The sequence below is a fragment of the Sceloporus undulatus genome, chromosome 1 (genome assembly GCF_019175285.1).
Source record: "Sceloporus undulatus isolate JIND9_A2432 ecotype Alabama chromosome 1, SceUnd_v1.1, whole genome shotgun sequence".
In the NCBI taxonomy this organism is placed as follows: Eukaryota; Metazoa; Chordata; class Lepidosauria; order Squamata; family Phrynosomatidae; genus Sceloporus; species Sceloporus undulatus.
In genome coordinates, this window is record NC_056522.1 from 266,413,316 (window position 1) to 266,435,039 (window position 21,724).

Sequence of the window (21,724 nt, forward strand, 5' to 3'; positions counted from 1 at the left end):
CTTGGAAGTTGAACACTTAGAAATACACCATGATTTCATTTACACACACTAAGGAATTTAGCAGCCAAATATCTGAAGACACAGATTGGGTGTTTTTTTGATACTGTTCTCCAAAACATAACATATACTGTGCCAGAATACTATTTTATTTTTTAAAACCAAGTAAACAATTTTGTTTTGAAATACCAGGAAAGAAAACTACCAAACCTTTCAACTTATCAGTGACTTAAGGAATGGAAGGCATGCTTATCAAATTTGCAGATGACACTGAATTAGGAGGAGGAGTTAATACACCAGAGAACAGCATTAAAATTCAAAATGATCTTAATAGATTAGAAAGCTGGGCCAGAACCAATAAAATGAATTTCAGCAGGGAGAAATGTAAGGTACTATACTTAGGCAATAAAAATGAAGTGGACAGCTATAGGATAGGAGACCCATGGCCTGTCAACATTACATGTGAAAGGAATCAAGAAGACGTACTAGACCACAAATTGAACTTCAGTCAACAGTGTGATGTGGTAGCTAAAAAACCTAATGCAATTCTAGCCTGCACCAATAGAAGTACAGTGTCTAGACTGAGGAAAGTAATAATACCACTCTGTTCTGCTTTGGTCGGGCTTTACCTAAAATACCGTGTCCAGTTCTGGACACCACAAATCAAGCCAGACATTGAAGGGCTGGACCATGTCCATAGGAGGGCAACCAAAGTAGGCACTGGAAACCATGCCTTATGAGGGGTGACTTAGGGAGCTGGGTATGATTAGCCTGGAGAAGAGAAGGCTAAGAAGGGATATGATAGCTTGATTTAAATATTTAAAGGGATGTCATATTGAGGATGGAGCAAGCTTGATTTTGGCGTCTCCAGACATTAGGACTTAGAGCAATGGATTCCAACTACCGGAAAACAGATTCCACCTAAACATGAGGAAGATGTTTCTGACAGTAAGAGCTATTTGAAACTGGATCACACTCCCTTGGAGTGTGGTGGAGTCTGCTTCCTTAGAGGTTTTTAAACAGCCATCTGCCAGGAGTGCTTTCATTGAGTATTCCTACATGGCATAGGATTTGACTGAATGGTCCTTATGGTCTCTTGCAATTTTATGACTCTATGGTTCTTCGAAAACAAACTAGCAAAGGCAGACTGAAATAATTACATCTTTTTGACAGGAGGAACTACACCAAGCACAACGTCATGTGTGCACAGAGTATGTGAATGGACAGATTGGTATGATGTGAGCTACCCAAGATTTGGACCAAACAATGGTGATTATGAAACACCAGAAAACATAAGAGCCAGAGGACACAATCTTTGTAAAATTCCAGATCAAGTGGAATGCAGGGCACAAAGATTCCCCAATGAAAAACTGGAGTCATTAAATCAAAAGATAACTTGCACCAAAACTGGGGGTTTGATCTGTAATAACAAAGACCAGGTTCCACCAATATGCCAAAATTATGAAACCAGGTTCTTATGCTGTGAATATACACCATGTGGTATACCAACATCCTTACCTGCAACATCAACAGCTGCAGAAACAACAGCTATATCTAAAACAACGCTGCCAGCATCCTCAACAGGGTCTACAAAAGCAGAGACCCCCTGGTCTCCTGGAAGCATGGCCACCACCCTTCTCCCACCCACTTCCTCACCCGGCTGCCAGCCCCGGTGCCAATGGACCGCTTGGTTCGATAACTACTATCCAAGCTCAGACAGAGATGGCTTTGATCTGGAGAACGAGGAGACAATCCGAGCAGAGGGAGGCCAGGTCTGCGAAAACCCTGTGGACATCCAGTGCCGGTCAGAGGAACACCCCCATCTCAGTCTGGAGGAGCTTGGTAAGAAGGTGACCTGCAACCTTCAGGATGGAATGGCGTGCCTGAATGCAGAACAGACAGGAAAGATCAAAATGTGTCCCAACATGCAGGCTAGATACCAATGCTGCGACTACAGCCACTGCAAACCGGGAACCACTGCACCGGGTTTCACGACAGCCGCCACCACAACCATAGAGGGCAGCACCCCTGGAAAGAGCACGCCACCAGCATCCTCCACGGGCTCGACCCCAGCTCCCCCGGTACCCACCACGACCCAGAGCACCACAGTTGTCTCCACCACCCCAGGAGTAACAGGCTCGGTAAGCACACCTGGAGTCACCCCCGGAAAAGGCTCCACTGTGACCGCCACGTCCCTGCAGTCCACCCCCGTTTCCATGCCTACGGCGTCAATCCCAACTGGAGCAGAGACTCCCGGGGTACCCGGAAGCACGGCCACCACCCTTCTCCCGCCCACTTCCTCACCCGGCTGCCAGCCGCGGTGCCAGTGGACCGCTTGGTTCGATAACTACTATCCAAGCTCGGACAGAGCTGGCTTTGATCTGGAGAATAAGGAGACAATCCGAGCAGCGGGAGGCACGGTCTGCGAGAACCCCGTGGACGTCCAGTGCCGGGCTGAGGACTTCCCCGATGTCAGGCTGGACGAGCTCGGTCAGAACATGACCTGCAACCTTCAGGTTGGATTGTTGTGCCGGAATGCCGAACAAAAAGGGAAGATGGAAATGTGTCGCAACTTTCAACTTAGATATAAATGCTGTGACTACAGCCACTGCAAACCCGGAACCACTGCATCTGGTTTCACGACAACCACCACCACAACCATAGAGGGCAGCACCCTGGGAAAGAGCACGCCGCCAGGATCCTCCACGGGCTCGACCCCAGCTCCGCCGGTACCCACCACGACCCAGAGCACCACAGTTGTCTCCACCGCCCCAGGAGTAACAGTCTCATTCAGCACACCTGGAGTCACCCCTGGAAAAGGCTCTACTGTGACAGCCACGTCCCTGCAGTCCACCCCTGTTTCCAAGCCTACAGAGAGTACTAAGCCTTTTGTCACAGTTTCCATAGCTTCCTCCAGTCCTACTGTCACCACAGGTATGTTACTGATGCATTCCGCAATATTACTTTCCAATTTGCCGAACAATTTTTCAAATATCACAATTTCTTTAAGTACCATCTTTCATGAGTTTTGGCTTTGCTGATAATATTCTTTAAATATTTCTTTTTCCTATATTATAATGCTAACATTATGCTCAGTATTACTTGCATTTTTCTCATATTTTTAAGTTGACATATGTCTCTTTTTTTACAAAATGTTATCATGGCATCCTATTTAACTTTAGAATGTAAATGACCTTCTTTTCTACTTTCCAAGTATATTGTGGTTTACATATTGTCACTATGTACAATGCTTTTCACAGTGAAGAAAGAGTTTTTCTTTTTCCTGTTTTATTTGTGCCATTTCTATTAAATTTAGATGTCGCCTTGCAGTTACACTTAAAATGTAAATATTGGATTATTTTGTTCTTGAGTGCAAAGAGAATGTGTGCTGGCACTTTATGCTAGTCTGTGACAATATAAGGGTTTCTGTGCAATTTTCTAGCAGTACTTGTACTCTTGGAACTTGTATATTTGGGAACTTTCATATGTGTCAAAATCCACATGCCTTTCACACAGAACCCCCTCCCCAAAGTATTTTTCACAAAATAGATTAATTCCTTGGTTTTTGAACAGGAATTATTTACAGGAAAATTCCACATTTTTTTGTGGAAAAAAGGCCTGGTGGACTCCATGGTTCAGAAGGTCTAGCGCCAGATTTTCCTGAAAGGGATAACTTAGCCACAGTAGTCCATGCTCTCATTTTAACTTGTCAAGCTGTTTAATGTTATTTTAATTTTTCTAATGTGTTTCTATTGTTTTCAATTATTTTAATTTTATTTATTTATTATTTATTCAATTTATATCCTGCTTTTCTCTCACCAAGAGATGCAAGAATGCTTACAAAGTTTAAAATAACAGGTTAGCTAAATATGTCCTAGTACAAAATATATTAATACTATTAAACTTCTGTGCTATAAAAGTACATAGTTTAAAAGTTTAAAATACATTTTAAAATACATGTAATATATAATTAAAACACAGAAAGCTTTTTTTAAAAAGCACACCATTTTCAGTTGTTTTTGAACTGTTTAACTGTTTTAGTGAACACTGCCCTGGGATCCTTGGATATTGGGTAGGTTATAAATACAGTCAGCCCTCCATTTTTAAAGGATTCATTCCAGACTCTTCCCCCCCCCCCATGAAAACAAAAACTCACAAATATTCAAGCCCCATAGGCTTGAATGGGGATACAAGCCCGTAAGTGGTATGCCTCGGGTGCATGCCCCATTTTAAACCCCTCAGTTTGCTCCTCATGGGTAAGCGAGGGTCCCAGATCTGAAGTCCATGAAAATGGAAGGGCAACTGTATGTTCATAAATAAATAAATATAGTGTTCTGTGATTTCCATTCTGATATCCATTGTCTGACATCTATTTATTTTCTTCTTATGCCTTCAACAGCATCAAGTAGTTCCATTACATCTACTATAGGAATTACAACGGTCACTTTAAGCAGAACAACTCCTTGTTTCTGTCATGTGTCTGGAATTACAGATTCTTTATATTCTCCTGGTGAGTATCTCTTAATATATTTGAAAAGGAACTGAAGTAATAGTAATCCATATATTGCTTTGTACAGTGCACCCTTCCCATCCCTGTGGATAGGGAAAAATACAGACGCCAAGCTCCATATTCAATGGATGCCGACATGCATGTGCCACCATTGAATAATATGTGGCATGGTGCTCTGTAGGTGGTCAGATCTGTGGATCTCTGACCTGCCAATACAATGGGCCCCATTGTATATATAGTTCAAAAATGTCCTTTATAATTCTACCTCCATAGTGAATTGCTCTAGCTAGGAAAGTTTCTATATTGTATTGTTTTAGATGGTTAGTGAAAACGCATGTATGTAAGTGTGTAGGCATTTTAAATCAATGCTACTTGAAATGATGTTCAATGGAGTGATGCTGGTCTAGGAGCTATCAGCTCCTGGTCTCAGGAGAGTTTCCAGGAAAGAAAGAAACAACTGCAGCCTATGAGCCTGTTTGTGCCTCTGAGCACAAATACAATCCTGGTTCCAAATACATATCTGGGGGGAAACTGTCGGTCACCCCACATTGGATGGTTTAAGAAGCTCTGTTTTCAATCATTTTGTTCATCTTCTTTTACCTGGCTTCTGTCAGCTTTTGGTCTACTGTTTTCAATGTGGGTTTTTTATTTTACAGGTTTCATTCATTCATTTATGAATGAATGATATGTGTTATGATAGAGCACAGGCAGAAATTCTGATTAAATAAACAAAAAACTCCAATGGCTAAAGGAACCAGCTAAGGCTTTATTGTAAGAAAGATAGGGGAAAGTGTTCTAAGGCCCCATACAGACAGGCCAAAATAAAGCTGCTTCGGGGCACTTTGGAGGTATGCTGTTTAAATAATGCATGGGTCCTAAGAATCTGGAATCTGTGCCAAAGTGGCGCTCCATTCCTTAGAACTGGATTGTGGCTTTGGCGCGACTTCTGGACTCTTTGGACGCAAGCATCATTTAAACAGCATACCTCCAAAGTGACCTGAAGCAGCTTTATTTTGGCCTGTCTGTATGGGGCCAAAGGGTGCAAAGCTAGCACTCAGCTAAACTAGTTTTACTGTATTTGATATAATTTGCTATATGGCCAACCTGGCTACCCCTGAATATGTTTTTCACTGTTGTAGAAGTGTGTGAACGAAAGGCTGTGAAGAGAAGGCATAAAGTTCCCTAAATGTGTCAGTTTACATATCCAAGAGGCTAGAATAAGTGGATAAGAGATGAGGAGTAACATAACTCTATCAATATCACTCACTCTAAGATATCTTTAACCCTTTAAATGCTGTGTGTTGTTTTATTTCCAATAATTTATATGTCAAACATCCATCTGAGTGTTTTCTAGAAATGCAGTATAAAGCTTTGAGCATGAATTCATTCTGTCATAGCAGCAGGTTACTTTGTCTGAGTGTGGAAAATTGACATAAGCATCAGAGCATCTATCCTTTCTCTCATCTCCCTTTCTACCTGGCCTTTATTCTTTACATCTACTACTATGTGCTAATAGTTAGTTTGTAACTGTTAACTATTTAAAAATTGTTATTTATGTAAGTTACATGTATAATGTGATCTAATTCACGCTAAGTAAGGACTTTATGCAGCCATCAAGAAAATTTATTATTATTATTATTATTATTATTATTATTATTATTATTATCTTTTATTTATAAAGCACTGTAAATTTAATAGCACACAATATATAGATTAAGCCAACATGGTGTAGTAGTTTGTGTGTTGAACCAGTTGTACAAAGATAATTCTGATAGAGGCAACAGGAGCTGATAGAAATACACTGTTGGGTTCTAGCCAGTCAGTTTTGTAAATTTTGCAATTTTAAAAATTTGCACTAACTATTAAGCAGTAAGAGACTGGGCATATTTCTGTACTTTTAAGCTAGTAGCATTTTTGCAGATATATACCAAATCATCTCCAAAAATTGGTACAGTGCTACAAAATGTGATTAAACCCATTTTACTCAACCTGTACACCTTTACCTGGGCATATGTATCATTGAACTCAGTGAAGCTTATGTATGAGTAGACATTTTAGGATTCTGTATCAGTTTAATCCTATGCATGTGTTCTTAGATTTACTTAAAGGTAAATGGGATAAGCATTCCATTGAGCATAGGTAAACATATAAAGTTGATGCATACATATATTCTTAAATTGTCAAATTATTTTGGTTTGTAAATACTGCTTTACAATTCATTTATTTTTCTTTCCTTTTTAATTAGGGGACATAATATATAATAGAACTGATAGTGCTGGGTGTAGTTTTTATGCCATTTGTAACCAGCACTGTGAAATTGAAAGGCACCAGGGACCATGTCCTTCAACAACTCCTCCCCATCCACCAACTACACCAACTTCACCAGTTACAACTGCTGAAACATCTTCAGCATCAAAAACCACTGTTTTTGTTCCCTCAACTGAATCATACACTTCTTCACCGGTATCGACCACACCAGGCATCCCAGGTTGCCTTGATATTAATCCAACTAGAAAGGTAAACCAATTTTAATGCTATTATTTTTATTGTTATTATATTTATTTGTATCCTGTTTTTCTGCCAAAATTGAGATTCAAAATGGCTTACAATTTAATAACAACACAACACAATTAAAAACATACAAAAAGTGAACATTAAAACAGGATTAAACTATTCACAGTATTAAAACAATTTGAGCCTCCAGCAAAATGCAATTTTTAAAAAAGATAAAAAGCTTTTTAAAATGGTTTAAACACTACACTACCCCCCAGCCTTTTCTTTAAAAACCATGGGGCAGTACTGATGGTTGGTGGGACACTGCCCTTTTTGCCCCGGATTGGTGCCATATCAGCCTCACGCAGCGGCACCACTCCACTCCCTGTAGGGAGCAAAAAGAAGTCACTCTAAACAGCTTTCTGGAAGGGGTGTCATAAGCGCTGAGTTGTGGCATCGTGATGTCCCTTCCATGCAGCACTGTTTGGGCACTGTGCCCAATGTGCTTCATCATGGCGTGCATCCTGTGGACCATAATAGTGGCCAGGCAGCACGGTAAGGGCTTTGAATGTGCAGACGCTCAGCCCTCACCGTGCATACAGTCCAGCACAGAGTGCCGGTCTGTACAGCCTGTCTTCTTTAAAAGCTTGTCAGAATAAAAGGGTTTTGCCTGTCCATAAGGACAGCAAGAAGGAGGGCATTGTGGCTTCCCTGTAAAGAGAGCTCCAGAGACTAGGTGCAGCCACTGAGAAGGCTTCTAGTTATAACTAAAACCATTTTTGTCACAGGTTTTCCAGGAATGTATTCTTGAATTCTGTACAGTGGAAGGGGAACTCAGCAGCCCTCCAGACATTTTTGGAAGGCAACTCCCAGCATTCTTCAGTTTTGGCTGCACTGACTGGGATTGCTGGGACTTGCAGTCCAGGAATATACTGAGGCATATGATTCCCACCACTAGTGAGAATTTAAACATAACATTGTTATTTGGTAAGAGCTTGGAAAAGTTACTGTTTAAAAATATAAATCCTAGAATCCCCAAGCCAGCATGTCCATTGACCAAGTAAACAGGGTGATATTGGGAGCTGTAGTAAAAAAAAAAGAAAGAAAGAAAGAAAGAAAGAAAGAAAAAAAGGGGGGGGCTTTTTCCAATATATATGTTCTGTAATCACACTAAGTGTGTGCTGTCAATAAAATCATTTTATCAACAACATTCCCAAGAAAATGAAGAGTTAAGCTCCAGGTAAATTGCAACTATATCATTATATTTCCATTGAAATATTAATATACAATATCAATCTGTATTTATCACAATCCTTCTGCCTAACTATACAGAAAGAAACAATACTTTTAAATGTATAGTATTATGGATTAATTCAGCAATTTTTGTTTTTGAAATCTGCAAAATAGCTTCACTTTTTTTCAATCTGATCCACATGTCACAGACTTTTAATGCCTGAGAATGAAATGATTATTTGCATCCAAAACTGAATTGAATAATTATCTGTTTTCTCTGTGTTGTATGAGTTTATAGATTTTGATGATTTTTCATATTTCATTTTTTTTTTTTTTTTGTATGTGCAAAAGCAATGAATTTTGCACAAAAGACAATGTGGATAACATTGCTTGTTGTGTAGAATACACTTTGGTGTATTTGGTTTTGTTTTTTTAACTACTAAGGCATGAATCCTTCCAATAGTCACAAGTAGACCCAATCAATCACCAGCATTGACCTAACTGTTGTTATTACCAGTAACAGTTGATTTAATAATTCTGTTTGGGGCAGGGAGCATCAATAGAATTCAGGCCAATGCTTTTCTGGAAAGACAAAATGACAGTGAAAATGGGATGAGGAGGGAGTGCCAGTCATTTTTGTCCCCTTTTGGTGACAGTTACTTATATTCTTTCTAGAGTAATGTGATTTCATTTGTCTCAATAGTACACCAAATGCACAGTATTTTAACAATGGTATACTGGAATCCAAATGCAAAATCAGCATCTCCAGCCATGTAAGTGAGGTCTGATATTGGTAACAGAGCAGATATACCTGCACCTAGATTCAACTCAGAGGTGTGCTTCAGAAGAGTATATATGAATGACTATCAATCAGAATGGGCACATTTATTTGACTGGGCATCTTGTAGTGCCAAATGGATAAATGAAGTCTACACTCAGATGTGCATGTGATTTAAGTGATCTAAAAAGGAATGTACATGCAGGATGTCTTTAGCTGAATAAATGAAGCAGGTGTGCTGCAGTGGATACTGGGGTGAATTTGGAGCCCAAAGACTGAGGGTCCTTTCATACTACATAATTATAACACTGTGACTCTACTTTAACTGCCATGACAACATCCTATAGAATCTTGCGATCTGCAGTTTAGAAGTGACCATTTAGACTTTTCAGCCAGAGAGCTCTAGTGCCTCACTGCACTACAAACCCCAGATTTCCATAAGATGCAGCCATGGCAGTTAAAGTGGAATCATAGTGCTATAACTGTATGATGTGAATAGGCCCCAAGACTCAAATCTCCTGTCCCTTAGGGAGCTCACAGAATGATTTTAGAGTAGTCACAATCTTTCACCTAATTTATCTTGCAGAGATGTTATTATGATAAAAGCAGGAGTATCATGTGTCTTGCCTCAAGCTCTTTGGATAGCTAGTATATAAATGTAATAAATAATTACAGCATATTTGATTTCCACAATTTAATTACTTATATCCTGGTGTTCACAAAGCAGAAGTCTGCTCCCTAGTCATATAGCAAATACAAACAGATGCAAAGGCAACATATACTGTGCAGTCAATGCAACAGGATTTCCATTTTCAGGATGGAGGACATCTGACTGTATTTTTAAGTCCTGAAGGGAAAGTAAGAAAGGCATTGTTGCATGTAGTGTGTAACTCATCCAGCTGTTGCCTCTGGTAAATGATATCTAAATCCAATTGTTAGTTACAGCTAAAGTAGATGCACTGAAACATTAGGACCTTGGCCAATCAGCATTTACATATGTTCCATTGATTCAGTGGTTCTATCCTAGTTGGCACTAACAGTTGGATTTAGGCTCAAGTTTTGAAGGTTTCTGATGTGTTTCAGAAAATTGAAAATCTTCTTAGCAGATACAGAAGACTCAAAGGTAATAGCAGTATAAACCGAAGGAAGTAACATCTCCCTTGCCATTTTTAGCTCTCTTAAAAACAGACATCTGACCAGACTTGGTCCAGGGTGAAGTAGTATGGTGAAAAGATATTGGATTTTTTATAGGGCTTTCCCACAGTTCAGCATTGTTGCACTGGAGATCTGCCTTGTACTCACTTGGGATTGAATTAACAAATTATATATATATATATATATATATATATATATATTGCCTTTGACCCTCACCACAGGGATGAGGGTGGGGAAATAACTTATTTCTAAGGAGCACAGTCATTCTAAAACAAATTTCCTGTGGATCACTTCTAGATCAATGAAACTTGGATGTTAAGCAACTGCACTATGGCAACTTGTGAAGGAAATAACAGAATTGTTGTGGTGCCTCTACCACCTCCAGAAAAGATAGAATGTGCAAGTGGACTTGAACCAGTCAAAATAGAAGATATAGATGGCTGCTTCCACTATGAGTGTGAATGTAAGTACAATAATTTATAGTGCTGTTCTATGCATATCAACACAAAAAGCAGTCATGTTGAGTCAAAATGGACTAACTCCCAGAAAGCTGAGTATAGGATTGCAGCCTTAGCAAGCAAGAAGAGAAATTATGCATGTTTTGATTTTATGGTATGAGATTATGAGATAACACAAAAGTGCATTATTCATTATATTCCTACCCCCTTTAGTAATAATGGACAGTTACTAATGGGTGTATAAGAGCGGTACCTGATCCTTTCAATTTAATCAGTGGAACAGCTAATGATTCTACACTATTAATTTCCTTTTATTTACATTTATTGAAGATTTCATTCCAGCAATGAATACTTTTATCTTTTGGTTTTTCCATTCTAGGTATTTGTACTGGTTGGGATGATTCTAACTACATGACTTTTGATGGTGCTTATTACACTTTCCATGACAATTGCACTTACATCCTGGTGAAAGAGATTGTAAATAAACATGGAAACTTCAGTGTTTTAGTTGACAATTACTTCTGTGATCCAGCTAATGATCAGTCCTGTTCCAGAGCCATTATTGTAAATTACAACTCTATGGCGATAGTGCTAAGCAGTCAGATGCACAATGGAGTGAGAACTTCTCAGGTATTGTGTTGTTGCTTTTATATTTATATGTATAGATAGATAGATAGATAGATAGATAGATATGCGCATGCGCGCGCACACACATGCATACTAATACTATCTGAGCAAAACAAAACAAAATAAAAAGCCATAATAACAGCAAGATCATATAATCCAATCAGTGGTTTGAGAATTACCCCAATTTCCTCTGACTGCAAAGTTTCCATTCAGAGGAAAGTCCTTCTCCTCGAATGATTCAGTGATGCTGGAGGGGAGCCGACGATTCCCTGATGTTGAAAAGTGCACCAGGCTTTCATACGCGGGCACTTCCTCAATGTTTTAGAGGAATTTACCAGTGCATAAGCGCTGGTGTGATAATCTTTAGAGTAACATACAGTGGTAGTGTCAAGTGGCACAGTGAAACCTGTGCATAGACAGTGGCCCAGTATCCTTACAGAGTGCTCCACATTTTCCTGCAAAATCTGGAGCAAAAGGTGAGATTTTCTACACTGGATTAGGGGAGGGATAATGCAGATTCATTGTGGAACTGGCCTCAAGTTGTGAAGATAGTCCTCACTCAAAATAGCATTGTGTAGACACAAGGACGTAGCTAGGATTTTAGGAAGGGGGGGTCCAGATTAAGTGCCACCATTATAATGGGGCTTGGGTGCGGCGGCACAGCAGCACACACCATTCATTTTTCTAATGGAAGGGGGGGCCTCCGGACCCCAAGACCCCCCCCCTTGGCTATGTCCCTAGTAGACAGGTCAAAATGAGGGTGGGGAGAAACCAGTTTATATGGCCTAAGTAGACATGCCCTTCTTAAAACCTAATCTTTGGTCACAATCTTTCATTGTGAGATGTATCTCCAGTGTATAGCTACAATACGCTTCCTGGTGCGCTCATTCCTTCCTCCCCCATCCATCTGCAACAGATATTCTCAAGGAATTTCTGGGGGTCCCAAGGATGATGATACTATTCTATGTCCAACTAAGAGAAAATAACTGGAAGTGTCTCTGCTGCTCTCCCAGTTCTCCACTGACATAGAAATGTCTGGGATTGGGGAAAGCTGCCACACAAGGTGATTTGTGTGTGTGTGTGGGGGGGGCTGGTTGTTATCTGGTCGGAGCAGAATTCCAGCCTCCATGATGACCAAAAAAAGAGGGTTACAATGGCCTAGATGGCCTTATGCTGTCATAGCTCACTAAAACAATGCCAACTTTTATTTCTATTTTTCTGTTCCTCTTCATTCTCCTTTTTCTTTCTTTTTTTCTCTCCCCTTTCCATCAAAAATTGAATTGTAACAAGCATATTGCATGATATAAAAACATAAAATAAAATAAAATTTGATATCTAATGCACATCTTTGCTATTGCATGGCTGTAGTAGACAGTACCTTTAAATAATCACATCATTGGTATGACAAAGGTGCACATGATTTGCTTGACTTTTTTTTTAAAATCCCTATCAGTGTAGCTGGGGGCTAGGGGTTATTTTTTTCCCCTCTTTCCCAAGAAATAAAAGCACAACAGACTCTGCTCCCAAGTTGGTGCAAACTAAATCTCTTGTGCACACATATTATATTCCATTTATACCCCACATTTAAACCCGCAGGAGTTTCGTGGCTGAGAAACTGTGACTCCCCCCCCCCCCAAGGCTAACCTAGTTCAGGGTTGTTCTGAAGGGCTTGCCATTGTCGGGGAGTGGGGGGAGTCGCCCAAATAGTGTGACATAGATGTGCATAATTTGATTGACAGTTTTTTTAAAAAATGAGAACGATTGAAATTTGGCTCCTTTTTAAATCGATACAAATGGTAATGTGAACTTCAACAGGGTTAAATTGCCATGGAGAGATTCAATCGGAGTAAATGTAGTGGGAACTTTGATTCGGTATTGCATCATCGAATCTCTCCTGATCTACTCGGCACAAAAACGCTAGTGTGAATGCAACCTTAAGCTTGTTTTTTCTACTGCTGCTTTTAGGTTCTTTTCAATAATAAGCCAGTCAATGGGCATTTCACAGTAAATGGCATTATAGTTACCAGTACCAAAACTACCATGACAGTTGAAATCTCTGCCATCGGTGCATTTATTGCCTTCAACGGACTCACCTTCTCAATAAAACTACCATATTCCCTATTTGAACACAACACGGAGGGGCAGTGTGGTAAGTAAAATAAATAAATCCCAGCTTTTTAAAACTATTTTCACAAGCCCATTTCTTCAAAATCATGCATTGAGCATGCACCAATCACCAGTCTAACAATAAGAGCATATGTTCATTGTGTATAGAGGAGACTCCACTTCAGTTCCTGAGATATCCATTTCAGAAGATCTCAAGGCCAAGAAAGAGCAGGTACCAGTTGGCATAGAAAGGACTGAGCTAGATGGATGAAATGTCTGGATTAGTATATGGCAGTGTGCTGTTCCTATGTGCCTTCAGGCCAACCTATCCTATGGTTTTCTTGGCAAGAATTACACAGTAGATGCTTCGCTTTGCCTTCTTCTTAGGCTGAGCGAGTGTGATTTGTTCAGAGTCACCCACTGAATTTCTGTGGCTGAGCAAGAGTTTCTATGGCCTTCCAGAATCCTGGGCTGCATCCACAATGCAGAAATAATCCAGTTTGACACTAATTTAGCATGCTATGGAATTCTGGGAATTGTAGTTTGGTGTGGCCCCAGAGTTCTCTGAGAGAGAAGGCTAAATGTCTCACAAAACTACAAATCCCAGAATTCCATAGCATTGAGCCATGACAGTTAAAGCGGTGTCAAGCTGCCTTGAATCCCATTATGGGACAAAGGTGGGATATAAATCCTTGAAATAAAAATAATAATTAGTATAAAGACGGATTATTTCTGCAGTGCAGTTGCAGGCCATGCTCAACACTTAAATCACTACACTGTACTAACTCTACATTTAAACATATCTAAGAATAGAAGCTTAGAATGCAAATTATTATATATATATTTTTAATAGACCAAAAATAATGTTGAAAATTTAATTTAGGAAATCGGGTTTGTGATGCTGATGATATTCAAAGTAAATATGCACTCATGCACTCTGTATATTTAACTCTTCCTGCTTCTCAGGAACTTGTTCAAATGACCGGTCAGATGATTGCCGCTTGCCCAGTGGCCATGAAGCCAATTCGTGCGTTGAGATGGCTGTCGAATGGCAGGTTTATGACAAAAATAAGCCTTATTGTGAAGGAGTTACCCCGACACCAACACCGACACCTGTGTTGCCTACACCAACCAGCTGCACAACTCCTTCTCCTCTGTGTGAGCTGATTGTGAGCGAGTAAGTTAAATCCAGTTTTTACAAGCATTTCAGCCTTTTCCTCTTGCAGAACAAATATTTAATAAAGCCTCTGATGCACAGATAGTACAAAACAACAACCCTATCATTGCCAATATATGGGGAATCAAAAATGTGTTCGTTTGTTTCTTAAAGGGAAAGAGTACCTCTTTCTTTGTTGCTCTTATAATATAGATTTGTGTTAGTAGACATCTAGGCCTATTACAGACGGGCTCTTCCGGCGCCCCCATCACGTGCTATGGGTTGGCCGAGGACCTAGCGTCCACACTGGCCTCACCCCTAGCACATGACGAGTGCGTAAAGATGGCGGCGCCCTATACACACGGGCGCCGCCATCTTTACATGCTGTATGCACAGCATCCGCACGTCGCGCACCGGATGTGACGCCTCAAGTGCGCGAGTAGCGCCTTGTGGTGTCTCATCCGGGGTGGAAGAAGAAGCACCATTTTGGCGCTTCTTCTTTGCTGTGTCCGGGAACCGCGTTGTTTGGATGCTGCGGTTCCTGGACGCAGCAACCAGCAGCGGCGCGAGACTGCCCCTTCTGGGTGGTCTGTAACGCGCCCTAGACTATTTTCCATTTAGTTGTATATCAAAAAGAAGGGTGACATTGCAAAAATCCAGGATCAGTACTTCAGTGGTGGTAGCATACCAGTTGAAAGACCCCTTTTAGCAGTGAGACGCAAAGGAATCTTTCTAGAATTAATACATTCATAAAACTGACATCCTTGCCAAACAGAATACTATCCTTTTTTCTGTACTTCCATTTTGAAACAGTTTGGCTCCAGATGATGTGTGCAAGCCATGGCTCAACCACATCTTCTCTGCTTATAGTATCTTTGTAGATTGCCATAGAGTTCTGCCTCCCAAAGTGTTCTATGAAGATTGCCTCCTTGAAGCCTGTCAGTCTGCCAATGATTCCCTGAGCTGCCACTATGTAGAGATGTATGCTTCCCTTTGTGCAGCTAAAGGTGCTTGTACTGACTGGAGGAGCAAGACCCAAGGAAAATGCCGTAAGTAGAACACACACATGTTTAATTATTCTAAAGTAAATAACCACTGAACTGACCAAATGAGGTGATACCAACAAATGCTTACTGACCAATGCAAACAGCAATTTGGCTGGTGTTAACTTTATTTGTATGTCATATTCTGATTTTATTGCCATGCTTCTCATTTTTGACAAAATTGAGAAGGCAGAAGGCAAAGCAGCAAGAGAAATGAAAGGCAGAGAGAGTAAAGATGCCAAGCACTAGGGGAAGAGAGGTATTGTCCAGATTCCTCCTGTGTTTTGAACTTTATAATGCCTTTGTAACATCTTCCATAATCCCCCATGGATCAAGATTACTGATGAAACAATCCCTCCAAAATTCAGGTCACTGACAGCAATAAGAAGAAAAAGTGCCTGCAGGAGTTGGCTTGGAACATTCTGGGTCTGCTTTTAGATTTAAGGTGGATTTTGCCAGGTTTTAGTTAGTGAAGAGAGTTGAAATCAATTTGAGAAGTAATTGTTTACTCAGTAAAATGTCACTATTCTTCTTTAATTGTGGAGAGATTTGCAAAAACATTCCTGAAAAATGGACAGAAAATGATTTTGCTGAAAAACCTGTAAGAAGAGTAAAATTATTCCCAAAAATGTTCTCAGTAAAAACAGGGGTACAAATATTCTGGAGAGCAAACAAAACAACCCTAAATACATTATTTCCCTAAAAAGACTTATCTTTATTTTCTTGTATACCTAAGAGTAAATTCATTAACATTTGCAATTTTAGCAAGAGGCTGAGTATTTTCCTAACACCAAGAACTAAATAGAACAGAAGAATATGGGTTGAATCCAGAACTGACCCTTCAGCAATGGAAGGACATTGGTGAAAGGATCCAGTAGAAACTTCCATTAGAGAAAGGGGGTGGCTTATTATGTATAGGGTAAAATTCTCCTTCCACTTACAGACCTTAATGCTACCTCACACACTGTTCAAGAGAGGTCCCTCAACACTGAGCAGATTACCTGGCACCTTGAGTGGGTACAGATGGAGAGGGAATAGCCAAAAACTGCTTCCCCTATTTCCACTTGTGAGATCATGTAGTTTGCAGAGTTGCATTCCATTCTGGTCTGACTTCAATCCTATGAATATTTAAATCTGAGGGTTCCTCCAGATGTTCCTTTAGTCTTTACTTTTTCTGGGTTGTTTTTTTTTTCAAAAAAATATTCAAACAATATTTCTCTGGTCCTTGATGATTTTCTGGAAATTCCTGACACCACTTGTAGTAATTTATCTCCACCTCAGGTAAGCTTCTTTTTAATCATGAGACCTATTGGAACAATATGTTTCCTTCTATTCTCCTTGTTTCTCTTCTTTTTAATTTTTACAAAATTATTATAGTGTTATCATGCATCAGTGAAATGCCATGTTTGCTTTATAACACTTTGAAAAATTAGATTCAGAGAGGAAAAAATTTGCCCTTCAAACCATAGGACCACCTCAGCAGTTTTATAAAATATCTTGAAGAGCTCTAAACCCAGAAACTCACTACACACGCTCACATGGCTAGAATGAATCTAATAGATACAGAGGTAATAGCTACAAGCAAAACACCCCCAAACCTAAAGAGTTGCTCGGCAAGAACCCCTGCTTCTTTAGACCAATATGGAAGAGGCTTCAGTCATCAAAACCCAACAGTGAACAATCAAGATGGAATTACACTGTGCCTTGTGTCTCTTTTCCTCTTTGGGGTAGAGATGTTGGTTGGGCAGAAGCATTAGATTAATGTTTCTTCTCCAGATAGGTTCAGTCTAAAGCCCTCATGACTGATTTATCTGTTGTTTTAAAAGCCCTTGAGGAAAATATCCTATAGAGTTACATGTAGGATATAGTTCTGCCTTCAGAAGTCATTGTCTGTTTCTTAATGATGTAATTTATTCTCTTCTCTACAGCATACCATTGCCCCAAAGACAAGGTATACAGTGCCTGTGGTCTTGTTCCTGCTCCCACTTGCATTGATGGGTAAGAATAAACTGTTTTCTTGGGCCCTTACTGATTAGTTTTAATGGCTGTGCTTATCCTTATTTGGTGTTTTTATTTCCTGAGTGTGGCAGCAGTGGACAGTTGTTTAGCTAATACAGGAATATTCTGTGAATTAAAACAAATGAGCAGATAAAGTCTTAACTACTTATTATTAATTCCATCTAAGGCTTCATAAATCCCAACTTTAGCTAGTATCTAATTTCAGGTTTTGGATAAGTGAACTATTACTGGTACCTCCTTCAAACTTCCTTGTTTGGCTTTAAATGTAAAGAATCATCTCTCATTCTCAAACATCAGATGCAATAATCTTCATGTCTCATATTCCAGATCATTACAGAATATAAAAAGTAATGGCTGGCATACTATTAGGGCACTATACTAACATTAAAATAGTTGCATAAGCATGGTTCCTAGTGCAGCCAGCTGTTTGTACAAGCACACACACAGCCTTCTTCCTCACTTTAGATGTGGTAGGTGGGGAGATAGTTGACTGTCACTCAGTAGGTGAAGCTATGGCATCATTGCACAATTGTAGGATCTAGCATAGATACACTGACATATGCTTATATTGCAATAAACATTTATAGGATCTGGGTCTTATTTCTAACATCACTGTTCCAGAGTATTCCTTAATAGATAGAAGGTACTGATCATGCAAATAATATCTCTTGGACACCTTTCACTGTTACAGCGATACATATCCCATAATTAGAAGAGATCTGCACCAGAATGGAGAGACAAAATGGCCCCGTGTCACTAAACTGATGGAAGTAGATATAGTAGCAGACAAACATAGTATTGCATGGATGGGATTTCTACCCCAAACACAAACTGGTAAAATTAACAGGTTGCCTTTGTTGTATCTTCTACAGTAGCAGAGACTGAGGTGTGGTACATACCACCAGCAAGCAGCGTACCTGTGCCGATTTTAGGGTTAGGGACCATGTGGCAACTGCACAGTCCCTAGCCCTAATACATGTCGGCAGCATTACAATGGCAGCACCCTGTATACATGGGCACCGCCATTGTGATGTAATGGACGCATAGCATCCACATGTCACACCACACCAGTTACGTCATGAGTGTGTCATTGGCGCACTCACGATGTAACTATGGCGGTGGAGAAAGAACCTGGTTTTTCCAGGTTCTTTGTCCTCCAGAGTGAAGCCTCACAGTTTAGCATCTGTGGCTTCCTTTTGGAGGAAATTAGGCCGCCACCAGCCCGGACTTACCAAGAGGTATGTACCGGGCCTAAGCTGTTTATCATGCTCATCAAAACCATTCATAAATTGAATACTCTTAAATGATTGTTTTTTTATGCTTGTGCCAATTTTTCTTCAGATCACTGCATATGTGAGTAAAATGTGAGTAAACGTTTGATTACAAAATTAGAAATACTTATATCCATTCCTGTTTGCCTTGCAGGCCAACTGAAAATAATAATGCCCATGTTTCTGAAGGATGTATATGCTCAGAGGGCAAAATCCTGTTCAATTCATACTCTGACATCTGTGTCTCAGAGTGTGGTAAGTTTCTCCTTTCATAGTTAAACAGTCATAACAAGTTAAACCATAGACAGGTACAGCAGTAAAGGGCTGTGTAGAATCTTTGTTCATGTCTGGCAGCCAAATAGAGCCAGTGTAGTGTAATGGTTTGAGTGATGAGCCAGGGTTCAAATCGCTGGTCAACCATGGAAACTAGCTGGGTGACTGTAGCCAAGTTATACTCTCTCAGTCTCAGAGAAATATGAAAGCAAATCCCCTGTGAACAAATCTTGCTAAGAAACTCCTGTGATAAGTCTGCCTTAGGGTCACCATAAGTTGGAAACAACTTGAGGGAATTGTTTTTTGTGGGGTTTTTGGGCTATGTGGCCATGTTCCAAAAGAGTTTATTCCTGATGATTTGCCTGCATCTGTGGCTGGCATCTTCAGAGAAGCATATACATTTCTCTGAAGATGCCAGCCTCAGATGCAGGTGAAATATCAGAAATGAACTCATCTAGAACATGACCACATAGCCTGAAAATCCCACAAGACACTAAGAATGCCAACCAGGTAAGCCTTCGTCTTCACAACTTAGGGGGAACTCAGCTGCAACAACAAGCCAAGTAGAGCAAACTAAGGAGCAGGAGCAGTGGAGGAATATTTTGGTTTTTCCTTTCTTCTCTTCCCTATCATATTGAGTGTAATGGGAGAGAATTATCTACATCAGCTCCAAAGCTGGCATAATTTTCAGGACCTGACTAGGGGTATGGAAGGGTAGTGGGGAGGCTTAGGGTACTGCAGATTAGTAGACACCATTGATATAACTCTGTCTCAACCTGTGCTGGCTCCCACACTGCCAACACAAGAGCAATAGCAAGGGAGGTGCCTGCAGAAGCCTCAGTGGATATCCTGCAGCAAAGATCCCATCCCAATCACTGACCTCCTTCTCTAGCCATGGAATTGCATTTCCACTGAACCCTTCGATTTGAGTCTCACAAGGGAACATGGGGCTGAGCCTTTCTGGTGTGGAAATAATACATGTATAGTCATAATTTTAGTTTTCTGTACCACTAACTGACGCCTTTATAATTTCATCCTCTCAATATATTTTTTAATGACAAGCAGGCTACAGCATGTATAGCAGGGAGCAGAGATGCCACACCAGGCTCCATTTCCTTGCCTCGCTTTGGGTTTTTTGTGTAACTATGACAACCACATGTAATGAAAGCAAGTTTTTTTCCGTAGTGTGAAATACACACTGAGAACTGTAGTCTGGTAAAACACCCAGTGTTGCTGCTTTTCTTCTTTGATTCCATTGCTTAGAAATTTGGAAGGCAGATTAAAGAATGTAAATAGAATTACACAGGATTTTTCCTTGAGGTGACCTTACTTGTATAATTGGCTTACTGACCTCGGGGGGGGGGGGGGGGAATACAAAGCAGCATAAATATTTAAATAATTTCTCTTCTTGTCTAGTGCATGGATTGATGTAAACTGCTATCTCCCCTTCCATCCTAACAGCTGTTTTTGAGGACTATGCAATCCCTACCTGTACATCCAAATTCCAGGGGGCAGCACAGAATTGTAGGCAGTGGTCTCCCCCACCACTAGTTCTGCATTAAAATAAGGCACAAGTAAAAACCATTAGGAAGTATAGTTCTCCTCTTAAACAAAGTATGGCTCCCCAATGAGCCTCGTTTTACTACAAAACTTTTCAGAAATCACAGGTGGGATTTTCCAACTTTGAGCTGCTATTGATTTTCAATGGCAGCAGTTGAGAGAATGGAGATGGGGGAAAACAGTTTGTAATAGAATTAGCGAAATCAACAGTTGCTGGAAAAATAAAATATAATAAAAGGCTAAATTAGTAAATATTTTGTACAGAAACAGAAATGATTATAGACATAGGGAACCAAAATGGGTATCAACAACTTTTTAAATTGAAATCCCTTGTGTTTATGTTTGAGCCTCGTTACATTTATATGAATTTTTGAAGAACTTATATGAATTCTTCTGCCTTCATTCCTTACAGGCTGTGTGGGACCAGATGGATTGCCCAAACTGGTAAGTATTTCCCTGAGATGATTACATAGACTGTCGCCAAGTATGTTAGCAATACCAACAATAATTTAGGCTGCAAACATGAGCAGGAACCAATAATTGCCCCAATTTTCTTGGGTTGTGGATCAGTAATAGAGGCTCAAGACTGAGATGATAAATAATTACATGGTTTTTACTTTCTTTTTTTAACAGCCGGGTAGCAAATGGAAGAGCAACTGTCAAGAATGTATCTGTGAACCTCTGTCAGTGAGTGTACAGTGTAAGCCACTGACCTGTGAGACCTCAAAAACACCTGTTTGTGAGAAAGAAGGCTTCATACCTGTTCCTGTGCTAACTCCAGAAGACCCATGCTGTCCAGAAGTGCAATGCAGTATGTACTGTTCCTTCCTAACCAAGACCAGTTGATTGCTTTGGCCCAAATTCTGCTCTGTTACACTTGCACACAGGTTGATCTATAGAATCAATTGTAATATGACATGACACAGAGTCAGCAAAGAAAGATGAATCTTAATTCAAAATGATAAGTCTGCCTTAAGGTGGGATTCACTCCATCACAATCACTAGTGAAAGGAAGCAATTTACATTATTATGGTTGCTGTACATC

At 40.1% G+C, this 21,724-nt stretch overlaps 1 protein-coding gene across 1 annotated transcript in view; it reads left to right on the forward strand.

Annotated features, from left to right (window-relative positions):
• The window catches only part of LOC121926390 (mucin-5B-like), a 72,910-nt gene that overhangs the window by 40,200 nt on the left and 10,986 nt on the right, over positions 1-21,724 (forward strand). Inside the window, exons 31-42 of the mRNA XM_042459334.1 lie at positions 1,171-2,931; positions 4,397-4,507; positions 6,753-7,024; positions 10,464-10,629; positions 11,004-11,254; positions 13,217-13,400; positions 14,324-14,534; positions 15,384-15,562; positions 17,485-17,554; positions 19,001-19,101; positions 21,092-21,123; positions 21,313-21,490. Of these exons, the coding sequence (XP_042315268.1) occupies positions 1,171-2,931; positions 4,397-4,507; positions 6,753-7,024; positions 10,464-10,629; positions 11,004-11,254; positions 13,217-13,400; positions 14,324-14,534; positions 15,384-15,562; positions 17,485-17,554; positions 19,001-19,101; positions 21,092-21,123; positions 21,313-21,490 (3,516 nt within the window). The remainder of the gene's footprint in view (positions 1-1,170; positions 2,932-4,396; positions 4,508-6,752; positions 7,025-10,463; positions 10,630-11,003; positions 11,255-13,216; positions 13,401-14,323; positions 14,535-15,383; positions 15,563-17,484; positions 17,555-19,000; positions 19,102-21,091; positions 21,124-21,312; positions 21,491-21,724) is intronic.